The sequence below is a fragment of the Pleurodeles waltl genome, chromosome 1_2 (genome assembly GCF_031143425.1).
Source record: "Pleurodeles waltl isolate 20211129_DDA chromosome 1_2, aPleWal1.hap1.20221129, whole genome shotgun sequence".
In the NCBI taxonomy this organism is placed as follows: domain Eukaryota; kingdom Metazoa; phylum Chordata; class Amphibia; order Caudata; family Salamandridae; genus Pleurodeles; species Pleurodeles waltl.
In genome coordinates, this window is record NC_090437.1 from 158,298,876 (window position 1) to 158,313,864 (window position 14,989).

A 14,989-nucleotide genomic window follows, 5' to 3' on the forward strand; every position below is an offset into this window, starting at 1 on the left:
TGCTCTTTCATAAAAACATTAAAAAACTAAGAACTAATAGATATGCAACCACCATCACCGCATGTACAATGATTAATAAGTTAAAGAGGGAGATGTGCTAACTAACTCAACACTTGAATTCATCAGGCAGCAAGAATATGAAGGAAAAACATTTATGATTTGTTAAAAAGAATTCGGGGCACAAATATGGTTCTGACACATGAGGAGCTGTATTTCGATATGATTTACTAGTTCATTTTTCCTAAAAGCAAAGCTGTCACTCTAGATGAAAGAGGACATCATGGTGGTGCTGTTTGCTACTGACTGAGAAACGCTCAGAATTCAACTACGATCCTGCTAACCACCACACAGCAGCATGCAGAAAATCACAAGCTGTGCCCTCAAAACGACAGCGATAATTAGTTAAATTAGGTTGTGTGGTGCTAGAGATGTGGGAGATGGTTCATAAGGATATATTAGATGAATTAACATTGGCCCCAAGTGGGAAGCTCGATTGGCATTGATTTGATAGTTTATAGGTAGCAGCTACACGTATAATTATTTGGTTCCAAAGTAAAATAAGTGCACCAAAATTCAGACTCTTATAGTTTCAAATGAAAACCAAGTATTTGTTTCTATGGGATACTATTGATAATTTGTTCTTAATGAAAAACAGAGATCATCTTAGTAACATACAAAAAGTTATTTCATAATCACTCAGATCGAGGGGCCAGAATAACTAAACAAACCAAAGGTAGAAAGCAGGATCAAAGGGGAAACACCAAAAGGATAAACATCACATTTTCCCTCGTACGGATGCTTCAGGTAAGTAAATCAAATGGGGAAGAGATGCGCTGAGTGGCTTGGAACGTGCAAGTTAACACTGGACGGGTGAGTGCTGGGGTCCATAGGACACCATATATGTATGTGTGGTGCACAAAACGGTGGTGTCCTTTGTGTCTGCTTGGTGACATCCAACTTGGACGTCCCATCCTGGGCATGCACTCTCCCCTCTCCTCCTCCTCAAAACCAGTTTGATTGGTGGCTGGATGAGGTCTTCAGTCCTTCCCCTTTAGTCCTTGGGCAGGTTTCCTCTGCCAGGATGAGTCATGCCTCTGTTTCATGTATGTTATATTGCTGCAGGTCGCGTAATACTGTCAAGCTAGAATCTCACTGTGGTGAGATGCTATAATGGTTTGAAATGTAATGTTCCACAGGAGACATTTGCGTCTGGCCTGCATGGGAGGCAGTCACTCTGAATATCAGCTGTATTAATCCTGAGCACAAAGAACTTAATTGCTGTGCAATACTGTGATTTTTAACAATTTAGCCACAAACTAGCCAGGTGCACTGGAGAGTTACGGTGCTGTTTTATCAGACAATAGAAGCAAGCCGAAGCGACTGACAGCTGAGTGACTGGGTCCAACATACAGCATGTGGGGAACTGGTTAAAACTTACAAGATCGCTAAAAGTATGGTTTGAAATGGAATGTTCCACTGGAGACAGTTGCATCTGGCCAGCATGGGAGGCAGTCATTCTGAGAATAAGCTGTATTAAACTTCAACGTAGCGACCGTAATTGCTGTGCCAGTGCTATGATTTATTACGCTGTGCTGTATCCATCTTCATTGACAATGGGAGGCAGGATGGGCTTGGTTTCACCAAACAGCGGTCAATCAGGGAATTTGTAAAGCACACTACTCACCTGTGAGCGTCTCAAGGCGCTGAGTCAGGAGTGCAGCTATGTAAGTGATCATGAGAGATTCAACTTAGAAGAGTTATCATCTGGTAAGAAGTGAAACAAATATATAAAAAAGGGACGAATATGGGTGATGAGCAGCACAGCGAGGAAAATGTAACTCCTGGGGTATTTGCAGTGAAAAGTTATATGGGTAATAAATAACCAAGGAAAACTCCCTCAAGCTGAGAATAACAGGTACTGAAACTTTCTAAATAGGCTGTCTTTCCTAATGACTTAGAAAGCAGAGGTGGTCTGTCCTCCCCCTCTGTTTCCAGCACTAAGCAATCTCAACACTTCACTACCTCGAACATCTTCTGGTTCAAATTAGTTTCATGTACTCTCAAGCCTTTAGTCTTACAGGTTCCTCCAATTAATAGAACCATTTCAGCAACTACCGAGAGGCCCCTAAAACCTACATCACCTTCAGAATGCCTTGGCTCAAATTAACATTCTTCTGTTCTTGAATAAACACGCCTTTTGGCTTCAGATTTTAACCTGGAGGTTTACCCTCACTAAAAAGATTACATTTGCCAAATAACTCATCATCAAGTGAAAAACGCTACATCAGAAATGTTTCTTTTTCTAACTGGAAGGAAATTTGCAAATTCTCACGGGACAAAACCACAGCTGTAAGGTGCCTGACATATTTGGATCCGAACAATGCCATCAAACTAGCCATACCCAAAACCTAGCCATTTTACATAACAAATATAACGCCCTGCTTTCAATATTCAATAAAATACCTTAACCCTGATTGGGCACCTGGCCTGGATGAAAATAATCATCCTGCCCCGGCTTCTACACCTTTTTTACAATATCCCCGCTCTGCAGTACAAACAATTATTTGTAACACGCAGCTTACATATGATTTCTTTGGCATTCAAATAGAAGCGGGTGGTGACTAAGAAGACAAGTGACAATGACCAACTCGATCATGCATGCAAATTCACATCTATACACAGGACAGTATCCTATTAATATGTTAATTACAACAAAATCACTTTACATGTTTTTTGATACACAATTGGAATTGACAAACCTGTATTTAACAATGTTGCTAGTGATCAAAATCAATTTTAAAAGAACCACATGATAAGCATGTTAAATTACACTCATTTTCAGTTGGCAACAGTATCGCTACTTACGAATGAGTGACCTGTTTTTGACCATTCCACAAACTGCATCCTCCTGCGTTGCAAACTGCACCATTGCTTCTCCAGTTGATTTGCCGTAGGAGTTGTAATCCATTGTAATCCTCATGGGGGTCAAAGGATGGAAAAACTAAAATGAATGGGAATTTTTTTTGAATAAAAGACATTGTGAAAAGGTTAATCTGCTGCACACACCCTGTTATAATTATTTAATTTTACAAATCAAATCAAATCATTAGCATTTATAAAGCGCGCTACTCACCCGTGCGGGTCTCAAGGCGCTAGGGACAAAGGGGGTGGTTATCGCTGCTCGAACAGCCAGGTCTTTAGGAGTCTCCGGAAAGCGGAGTGGTCCTGGGTGGTCCTGAGGCTGGTGGGGAGGGAGTTCCAGGTCTTGGCCGCCAGGAAGGAGAAAGATCTCCCACCCGCCGTGGAGCGTCGGATGCGAGGGACGGCGGCGAGTGCGAGGCCAGAGGAGCGGAGGGGGCGGGTGGGGACGTAGAAGTTGAGGCGTCTGTTGAGGTATTCCGGTCCCTTGTCGTGGAGGGCTTTGTGTGCGTGGGTGAGAAGTCGGAAGGTGATCCTTTTGCTGACTGGGAGCCAATGCAGGTGTCTCAGGTGTGCGGAGATGTGGCTGTTGCGGGGTACGTTGAGGATGAGGCGGGCTGAGGCGTTTTGAATGCGTTGCAGGCGATTTTGGAGTTTGGCGGTGGTCCCAGCGTAGAGGGTGTTGCCGTAGTCCAGGCGGCTCGTGACGAGGGCGTGGGTCACGGTTTTTCTGGTGTCGGCAGGGATCCAGCGGAAGATCTTGTGGAGCATGCGGAGGGTGAGGAAGCAGGCGGAGGACACGGCGTTGACTTGCTTGGTCATGGTGAGAAGGGGGTCCAAGATGAAGTCGAGGTTGCGGGCATGGTCTGCGGGGGTCGGTGCGGTGCCGAGGGCCGTGGGCCACCAGGAGTTGTCCCAGGCGGACGGGGTGTTGCCGAGGATGAGGACTTCAGTTTTTTCAGAGTTCAGCTTTAGGCGGCTGAGCCTCATCCAATCTGCGACGTCCTTCATACCCTCTTGTAGGTTGGTCTTGGCGCTGGCGGGGTCCTTGGTGAGGGAGAGTATAAGTTGGATGTCGTCGGCGTAGGAGGTGATGATGTCGTGCTTGCGTACGATGTTAGCGAGGGGGCTCATGTAGACATTGAAGAGTGTCGGGCTGAGTGATGAGCCTTGAGGTACGCCGCAGATGATCTCCGTGGGTTCTGAGCGAAACGGAGGGAGGTAGACTCTTTGGGAGCGGTTTACGAGGAAGGAGGCGATCCAGTCCAGGGCCTGGTCTTGGATCCCGGTGGAGCGGAGGCGGGTGATTAGGGTGCGGTGACAGACGGTGTCAAAGGCAGCCGAGAGGTCGAGAAGAATGAGGGCGACTGTTTCACCGTTGTCCATCAGGGTTCTGATGTCGTCTGTGACTGAGATGAGGGCGGTTTCAGTGCTGTGGTTGGTTCGGAATCCGGTCTGTGAGGGGTCGAGCAGGTTGTTGTCTTCCAGGAAGGTGGTCAGCTGTTTGTTGACGGTCTTCTCTATTACTTTGGCTGGGAAAGGCAGAAGGGAGATGGGACGGAAGTTTTTCAGGTCGCTCGGGTCAGCCGTAGGTTTCTTTAGTAGGGCGTTGACTTCGGCGTGTTTCCAGCATTCGGTGAAGGTAGCAGAAGAAAAAGAAGAGTTGATGACGGTCTGGAGGTGCGGGGCGATGATGTCGGCTTTGTTAAAGATGAAGTGCGGGCAGGGGTCCGAAGGGGCGCCGGAGTGGATAGAGTTCATGATGGATTTGGTTTCTTCCGTGCTGATGTGGGTCCAGTTGTTGAGGGTGATGGTCGGGGATGTGGGTTCGGTGGTGTTATTTTATTTGTGCTCTGCCTGGTGGTACTTACTCTCCTAATCCTCCCGGTAGAAATCAGCGCTCACGACGTTCAGCCGAGCAACTTTCTAAAAAAAATCTGCTTATTTAGAGCACCATCACAATTACATTGTTTTTCATTACAAAAAAAGCAAGGTGCTATGAAGTTGCATTAGAACACCCAACTCAATGACGTAAAAAATACTATGGCTGTATGAATAACCACAGTATTGTGAAGACACACATATAGAACTGGAAAGAGTTGCCAACACACCAGGAATATTTTCATTGTGGGAGCTATGACAGATATGAAGAAGGCGACAAAAACATCAAACACAATTATAACTGAAGACACATCTTTTAACTAAGACTTTATCCCAGTGCGTAGATTAAATCTTTTCTGTGCAGGTTTCTACTGACTAAAGTCCATTCCAGAAGAATATACCTTGATATCAGTGAGCAGTCATTTTCCCCCTCACACTAGGCCCTGTTCAAAGGCACGATCTCTGATTTAGGGGTGCTGGCTTAGGTCTTGTACAGCCCGAGAATACATTGAATTGACTCCGTAATAGGGAAGAAAGACTAAAAGAACATCCTAGATATTGACTTTTTTCACCATTCAAGCAGTCTTTTTGAACGGAGCTCATCATAATTACTAAAACATCCCCAACATACATTTTGAGGGTAATAAATAAGACCTTAAATACCAGCATGTGTGATAGCCTCGTTATCTCGCCAGCTATAGTCAAACAGGTAACAAAGTGCTAACATCTCAGTGTATGGCAATTACGATTTTGGTGCTTCTGGCAAGAGTGGCACTAAATAGGAGTACCCCTCGGACATGAAAACTCAATTCTGCTCTGTTTTCACTCTTTTCGGCTCATTTTTGTCCTGCTCGCCTTTTCTTCCCCTTCTTCCCCCATTTCGCTTCTCTGGCCATTTCCCACCTCCTGCAACCCAGCATCCCACCCTCCACCAGGACCTACTTAATGGAGGGTGTAGCACGGTCGCACCACTGGCATGCTAAAGGCAAGCCCGTCTGCACCAGTCTGTGCCTGGACCATGCCCAGCGCCAAGAACCCTGGGCCTCCAGCCAGGAGCTTAGAGCCATGAATTCTGGGCGCCACAACGACTGCTGCACCACATCCCCTTGTGCTACAAAAGGACCCTTCACCTGCCGCTTCCGTGTACCGAGCCCCCAGCCCACACAGGACCCCGTGCCACACACACTTGAAAGGTCACAGTCAATCTAGAACCTCTCCAATATACCCTGCTCAACTCCTGATCCCTCTAAAAACATGCCACGGAAACCTGGGACACCATCACCTCCCTCTCATCAGACGTTGCCTTCATCACCAAAACCTGGCTAAACCTCTCCTCGAAGCCCGACATTGCCATTGCAACACCCAGCAGCTACAAGATCATACACCTAGACCGCCCCAATAAACACGGCAGGAGCATCGCAATAAAATTCAAGACCACCATTTAATGCATCACCACCACCAACACCACCTCACCCCTCATGGAACACCTCAATTTCCAACTACAAACTGACGTCAAAACTACCTTAAGGGGCATCCTGGTATAAAGACACTTTCCCCTTCCCCCCAAGACCCTGATTGGCTTTCTGAGATGCCATCCCCAACATCATCACACCACCTTTATCAACTCCAACCACTACATCCTACTCAACGATCTCAATTTTCATATCGACTACTCCAACGATGCCAGCTGCACCACCCTCCTCGAGAACTTGAGCAACGTAAGTTTCACCCTACTGGTGAACGTACCCACACACAAGGCCAGACACTCTCGACCCCCTCTTCACCTCTAGCGACAGAGTCAGATTCAGCCATGTCACAGAACACTCCAGGTCCGACCACAGCATTGTTCACTTCACCATCGCAACACCACCAAGAACCACAGGGCCAACTACTGCAACTCAAGCAGAGTAACTGAATCACAATAGGCGCAGACCATCAGCTCATCCAAACCCATGGCCTCATTCGACTTCGACAGGGCCATCTTGAACTTCTCCTTCTGGATCACCGAATGCACTGACTCAGTTGCCCCGATGAAACCAGCCAGAACCAACAAAAACTTTACAAATGCCAGCTGGTACACTCCAGAACTTAGAGCCACCAAGCGCAGCTGCTACAAACTGGAGAAACAATGGTGTTCCACCAGGAATCCCTCCGACAGAACAGCCCACAAAGCAGCCTTCACCCAACAACTCAAGGTGGTCAAGAGAGTGGCCATCAGGACTCAGCATCCAACCGCACAAAATAATGTTTCAAAATGGTCAGAGAATACACCAACCCAGCAGCCACAGAGGACACCATCCCCCCGCCCCCAAAAGATGTCTGCAACACCCTCTCAGACTACTTCCACAGCAAGATCACCACCATCTACAACAACTTCGACCCCCAAACCCACAATCTCCAACCTCAGCTCTCTCGAACCCCCCCAGCCCCTCCCCACACAAAGCGCACACCACCAGCACTATCTCCATGCGGGCACCGCTCACCACTCAATCTACCTAAGCCATCAGGTCATCCTTTCAACTCTAGGGCACCCACCAACCCGCGCCTCCATCACCTGTTTAACCTCAGAACCAATCTCATCAGCAGGGAACTCACCAGCATCCTCAACACCTCTATCCCCGCAGCAGTTTCTCCAGACAAATTGAGACATGCAGAAGTCAAACCCCTGCTGAAAAAACCCTCCCCGACCAACAAACTAAAGAATGTACTTGGGAAGGCCATCAATCAGCAGCTCACCAGCTTCCTGGAAGAAAACAACCTACTGGACACCTCCTATTCAGGTTTTTGTTCCACCGCAGCACTGATACCGCACTCATCACTGCCACTGAGCACTTTCCACCCCGGAAAAAGTGCCACCCTGATCCTTCTCGACCTATCAGCCACATTCCAAAAGCCGTTCGACAAAGTCTCCCACCACACCCTCATCAATAGACTCCACAGCATCGGAATACAAAATGACATCCTCAAATTAATCACCTCCTTCCTGACAGGATGCACTCAGAGCGTCCGACTACCCCCTTTCACCTCCGCACCCAAGACCATCATTTGTGGTGTAGCCCAAGGCTCATCCCTCACCCCACTTTGTTCAATACCTACATGATCCCTCTACCCAACATCGTTAGATCCCACTGACTCAACATCATCTCCCACACAGATGATGCTCAACTGATCCTCTTGCTTACTGAAAACCACTCCACCACCAGAACCAAATTCCACAACACCATGAGGACTGTAGCCGAATAGATGAACTGCCGGAAGCTCAACTCCAAGAAAACAAAAGTCCAGATCTTTGGGAAAAAAAACACCTCAATATGGGACCATAGCTGGTGGCCAGCCGAACTCTGACCCACTCCCATGCTTACAGATCACGCTTGCAACCTTGGCATCATCCTAGACAGTGAGCTGACCATGAAGTGGCCTTCTGCGTGCTTTGCAGAATCTTCAGATGGATCCCAGCCAACACCAGGAAATCCGTCACACGGTCACTCGTCACCAGCCGCCTCGACTACTGTAACACTCTCTACACCGGCATGTCCTCCCAGCCTCTAAAGAGACATGACAATACAAAACACCCCTGCCAGACTCATCCCGGACCTTCACAGGCACACCCACATCAACCCCTCTCCTCAGAAACCTCCACTGGTTCCCCGTCCAGAAGAGATGTCACTTCAAGCTCCTCATGCACACCTCACAAAGCCCTACACAATCAAGGACCAGACTACATCAACCACCAGCTACACTTCCACCAGACACCTGCGCTCTTCCTCTCTGACACACACACACACACAAAAATCCGGCACAGCTGCTCTTTTTACTACATTGCGACCAAGGCCTGGAACAACCTACCCCTACCCCTCAGAACTGCATCCTCACTGGCAGACTTCAGGAAGAGACTCAAGACCTGGCCCTTCAGAGACATCGCACCCCAGCGCCCAGAATCCCCCAGGGGGAACAGAGACGCCCCGTACAAATGACTGATTGATTTATTCCTGGGAAGAGTCTAACTAGATTTGCTAAAGGAGATGGAGTTGACCACCACGTGCAGTGCTGTCTCCTCATTCCACCAGGTAGTTGCTGAACCAACTGTTCTACCTATGACAAGACAAATCTTTCAAGAGTCGTAGAGCAAACAACAGGATTTCCATAGCCCAGGTGGGCTGCGAATGAGGAATGTATCCTTTTCCTGGTCACTAGTGCATGTATTAAAAACTAATTGTGGATGTTATGTTTATCAGAACCTTCCTTAGACTTGAAGAACAAGTTACTCACCTCCAGGTACGATATCTCTGGTGGATACACCATCCTTAATCATTCAGGAAGTGGCTTCTTTGATAATGCACAGAAGAGCTTTAGGGAGAGGACTATCCACCTCGAAAAAGTCCTTGTCTGCCTTTCATTGTCCCAGTAAACCTCAAGGAGTTGATGACCACCCAATAGTCTTTGGTACAATCGGTGTAAAAGCTGAGCAGGCATTTGGGGTCCAAACTATGGAGTCTCTCCTCCTCTTTCAAGGGATGAGGCAGCTCAAAGAAGGTTGGAAGAGTGGTGGATTGTCAGACATGAAAGGGAGTCACAACTTTAGGTATAAAGGCCACCCTGGTCCTTATTATCACTTTGTCCAGAAGGAAGGTGGTGTAGGGCATCCAGACTGCTAAGGATTGGAGCTAACTCTCGTGACAAGCTGAAGTGATCAAGGTAAGGAAGAAAGACGATCTTCATTGTCAACAGACATGCAACAGCGGTGCGACTTCTCAAAAGGGGTATACATAATGAACGTTAGGACCAAATTAAAGTCCCACTCTGACATTACAAAAGGGTTAGAAGGAAATGTGGATCAAACAGTTGAAAAAAGGCATCACAATGGGTGAGCTGAATAAACATGATTTGCCTGGCAAACATAAAAAGGTCAAACGGGCTGTCATAAAACATAACAGTGCCCAATGCAAGCCCGTGCTGAGCTAAAGGCAAAATAAATGGTAAAACATCTGATATTTTAACCAGCAACAAATCTCCATTACAGATTCCAGAGCAAGACATAAAACTGCCCCTTCAACTGGGGTAAACAGATCCAGATAAAGGGTGCCTGGCCACCAAGATGACATCCACTACTTCAGGAGGTAGATTGAATGCAGTCAACTGCCACCACAAAATCTCCAAGCAGGAAAGGGGTATATTGTCCAGCCAAGGACAGCACTCAGGCCCAGAGCTGTGACAGAAGACCCTCCTTAGGGGGCAGCCTGTTTGGAGGATAGATGCTCATACCCAGTAGTTCTGGGTACCACCCTCTCCTGGCCCAATCTGGAGCCCCTAGGATGCCTTGCAATTGGTTGTTCCTAATCGCATTCAGAACCAGGGTAGGATAGGTTGTGGTGGAAATGCATACAGGAGTCTTGTGCTCCCCTTGATGTTGAATGTGTGTCGGAGAGAAAGCCTTCTTGAGAACTCCAATGAGCCCAAGTGTTGACATTGTGCATTCTCTGCAGGGCCAAAGAAATCAAGCCAGGTGTCTCCATATAGCTGGAAGATCCCCTGCACCACCTCCAGATACAGTAAGGTGCTGCCAGCTGCGTTTGTCCACCCTGGTGTTTAAAGATCCCAAAGATGGTGAAAGGGTAGTAGGAAGGCTTTCAACACCAAGAGAATAACCCACCACCCTGGAAGGTTCAGGAGGCACAGACTGCACTGAGGGTTGACTGGCCAGCAGTAATAAGACTAAAAGCCTACACAGATACATGCGCCAGAAGGCAGGCCAGGGGAGCTAGCAGGTTCCAAAGATGCAGAGCATGGCCTCCTTAAATGCTTTAATCTGCTGTGGCATTGCTGGTGGAGCCGGGAATTTGGGGTGCATCTAAATTGGTTCGAGAATAGGAGACCAAGAAGGAGGCCGCAGAGCACCAAGACATCCTTTTGACTTCTTAGATGAAGAGTGGCAAGGCTAGGACAAGTAACACTTGGATTTCTTGTGTTGTGGCTTGAATTTAGACTTACTCAAAGACTGTGACCACAACTTGTTGCGGGATCAACCCTGAGAACGAGAACAGGTCCATATCCTGAACTTCAAAGTAGTGTTCCTGGATTGCTTTTGAGTTTATCAGGGAACACTCTTCGCACAACTTGTGGCCTGAACCCAAACACCAGAAACATACTTTGTGAGGATCTGTCACAGACAGTCCCTTCACGGGTTAGACCTTGTAGTTTTAGAAGTGGGCATGTTCCCATGCACAATGGTAAAGACATTGTCTGAGAGAAAAATGCTAGTCAACTGATGTGGAAAAAAAAGAGGAGCTAGCACTGGTTCCGCATATGAAGGCCTGGGAAAAGAGGAACTGAGGTCAGCATGTCTGGATGGCATCTATATTCGCCTCCAGCTGTCACTTCCAGGGAGGAATGAAGACAACACAGAGCCACACGATGCCAGCTATGGGCACACTGGGGCTATGCTGAAAATGTTCCAAATCTAGTCTTGCAAATGCAGATATTCTAAAGGTGAGGAATCTGCAGTTTGAAGTATTCGTCTGAATCTGAATTATGCGGGTCATGTGCTTACCATTTAGAACATGTGGCGACAATCAAATTTTGCTATCTACATTATGGATTTGTTTCTTCAATGTTTGCCCTAATTATCAGAACTACATAAGGGAAAAGATTTCATTATCAATAGCCACTAAAATTAAGAGTCCAGATTTTACCATAGCCCATTTCCTGCTACCTGATTCACCCTGTTCAATACCCTCCCCCACCGTGTCTATAAGCATGGGCATAACGTATATTTTTAACATCCACACATTACATGTATAAGCTGTTCAAGTAATATTTCTGTTTATTCTACTGGGAACCGAATTTGCATATGAAAGCAACTTTTCTAGTAATTCTGATTTTCAGGTTACAGTATTGCAATGCAGCATAAGCTCCTGTAAAGCAGTTGATTAGGAAATGATCCAACGTGCCACCCCACTGCACCTTCCTGTCAGACCATGTTCTGTGCCAGCTACCGAGGCATTGCAGCATGTGCTTTCTTCAAGCATCAAAGCACATGCAGATAAATGTCATGAAGGAATCTCAATGACTAATCACTTTTGCCTATTGCAAGCAAGCACATTCCTGTAGTTGCACATAAATGTGGGAGCAAAGGCTCAGAAACATTCATCAACCGGAACAGGGAAACAACTCCTGATTTGCAACTTTTCTTGCTTAAACCATATAAGCGTCAACTCTTCCAAGCAGGAAACGCTGCTGTCCCGATGTTTCATGACAATATTTTGGGCACAGCTGAAATAAGAGACTGGAACAGGACAGGTGTTCAGAAAATAGGGTCTGAATCCAGAGCATTGTAAGGTTGCTCCATTTCCATGGAGATCGACTTAATGGACTGTAACCTTTCTCAGTAGCAGATGTCTCCATGTTTCAAAACGAAACGAATCCAAGGGGCATAGAGTGATGCTTGAGTATCACAAACTCCACCACGGTTGCCTCCATGAACAGATGTAGGATAGGTAGTCATCAGGGAGAGTCAGTGAAACAATTGCCGTTGGTGGCCTAGGACGAGAGGTGGGTAAGACTGAAAGGTTGAGCCATGCTTGTGCTGGATGCCTGGCTCAGGCTCAACTTAAGGTCCTTTGGAACTTCAAGCCCAAAACGAGCCAAGCTTTTATAGGAGGTGATGTGTACAGTGGCAACAGCTGTCAGCCATCTCACGTGCGGGACCAGGTTTGAAACCGGGCCTCAGCTCAGCATCCTGTGAATCCCAGCAAATTTCCCCTGGGATCAAAAAACATGTAATCTATTTTCTGTCTTTTGTGAAGTGCTCTTATATCCTCAGGCACATTACGTAAAACTGCCAAAAGTAAAACGCAGATTATGCTGTGCACCCGCCATCTACACTCACCTTCCAAGAGACACCCATCTGTGGCTGAACTGCACAGTGTGAAACTGAAATATGAGGGATCACTCCTAACTTTCCTGACTGATCAAATTGAGGGCTCCTAGGCAAACTATTTCAGCGATCCTCCTTTTTTTTCATCATCACATACAAGAGCACCTTCAAATACGTGAGTTCAGGATACACAAAACTGTAGAAACAATTTTGTTTGATTTAACAGACTACAGTTTTGCTCTGTATAATAAAAATCTTTCCCCCATGTAGGGGACATATGGCCACTTGACTTGTCTTTTAGCCAGGGCCACAAAAATGTTATTTTGCAGACACAGTTTTCCATATAATTGTGGATTTGTCGCATTTGCCACATTATTCATAATCTGCTATGTAATCTGCAAATTTGAACAAAAAATTGCTTGTAGCGCAAAGGGATCAAAAGTTACTAAAACATAGCAACAGTTTGCTGCGCAGAGGAGGCCCTCCGCAAAGGTTGACTGCTCACCTTTATGTTGCTTATTGCTATTTTGTGTGTAAACCTGGCAACAATTAGATGAACTCTATGCACAGAGTGTTAAGAAAGGAAAAAAGAAACAAAATAATGAAGTAATACTAACACAAAAAAGTGCTGCATAGTTTGTCTCTTCTCACTGCATAATTGAGTCCACCTTGCCACATAATTTGGTCCTCCCCTGCTGCATAACTGCAGTGGCCCTGCTCTCAATTCACTCGGGGCAGGTACAGGAAGGTTTCTCAGTTCATACTTAAAAACTCTCACTTTTAATAAATATTCCTCAATGCAGTGATACAATGTGAGGGTGAAAGTGAAATGCTTTCATGTGTTAAGGTACACATTTGATCTTTGGAGGCATCTTATTGTTTTCTAACACATTTGTTGCACAATTTACTTGTCAAACTGTAAAGCCCTGCTCGTGAATGGGCTCTAAAGAGTCAGTGCCGACCATTAGCTCTGCTTTGGCTCGACTTTCCATTTTAAAGTGGTGGCTCCCCCCATCTCTAACTAGGGCTGAAAAACACCAAAGAATGGGTGCAGGAAAAGGCTTCCTCACTCGAAGGTGTTTAGAGGCCGCTTCCAAGTGGCACAAGAAGGATGGATTATGTCCTCTCCTAAATGCTATTTTTTGAGGCAGTTCATCCAAGGCCTAAAGTCAGACCGTGACAGTCTAGTCAAAGTAAATGATTTGAAGGAAAAAGGGCCCTTCGAATGTTGGAGAAGCTTTTGTAGGACATCACAACTGTGGGTAACCAGTTTAGTTATGAACAGCCTCTTCTCTGTAATCCTAATTTTAGTTTAATTTTAAGGCAAAGCGTACCGGCCAAAATGTCTTGGTCAGGTGGCCGATCCTTACTACATAGGCATAATACAAAATCCTGGGACACTACCGAATGTGGCAAGGGGCTCCTGACACTCCCATATACATTTGAAATCTGCTGCCAGCGGCCCCCTAAATGGTGGGGGTGCACTGGCCTGCTTTACATCCCTGTCTCGCTATACATCTTCCCAGCACACTGGCTACAGTTAAGAGCACATGGATGGTTCACAGAAAATGTGAAAAACTGCTCTTGGAAATGAGAGGAAAATATTAAAGAACGCTAATACAATCGCAAATGAAGAGGCAAAAGGGTCGCCATTGGAAAGCAAAAAAGTTGTGTGTGTATATATATATATATATATATATATATATATATATATATATATATATATATATATATGGAAAATGTCACTTACCTAGTGAACATCTGTTCGTGGCATGTTGCGCTGCAGATTCACATGCTGTGCACGGTTCCTGCCATCTAGTGTTGGTCTCGGAGTGTTACAAGTTGTATCTCCATTGCGCATGGGCATCGACTCCATCTTAGATCGTTTTACCCGCATAGGATGAGGTAGGAGTGGTAGAATGAGGATACCAACAATGTCCATGCAATAAAATAGATATGTATGTACATAGCTTGTGTTAAAGGAATGTTTATTTACATATATATATGGAAAATGTCACTTACCCAGTGTACATCTGTTTGTGGCATGAGTCGCTGCAGATTCACATGCTGTGCACAGTCCGCCGTCTGGTGTTGGGCTCGGAGTGTTACAAGTTGTTTTTCTTCGAAGAAGTCTTTTCGAGTCACGAGACCGAGGGACTCCTCCTACTTCGGTTCCATTGCGCATGGGCGTCGACTCCATCTTAGATTGTTTTCCCCGCAGAGGGTGAGGTAGGAGTTGTGTATATTAGTAATAGTGCCCATGCAATGGAATGAATACGTATGTACATAATAAAGGTTAAAGTAATATATTTACAA

The 14,989-nt window shown here is 46.1% G+C and overlaps 1 protein-coding gene across 2 annotated transcripts in view; it reads right to left on the reverse strand.

Moving 5' to 3' along the window:
- Positions 1 to 14,989, reverse strand: part of GRSF1 (G-rich RNA sequence binding factor 1) — a 463,146-nt gene that overhangs the window by 75,226 nt on the left and 372,931 nt on the right. For both annotated transcript variants that reach the window (XM_069236866.1, XM_069236865.1), the window contains one exon: positions 2,866 to 3,001. In XM_069236866.1, coding sequence (XP_069092967.1) covers positions 2,866 to 3,001 — 136 coding nt within the window. The remainder of the gene's footprint in view (positions 1 to 2,865; positions 3,002 to 14,989) is intronic.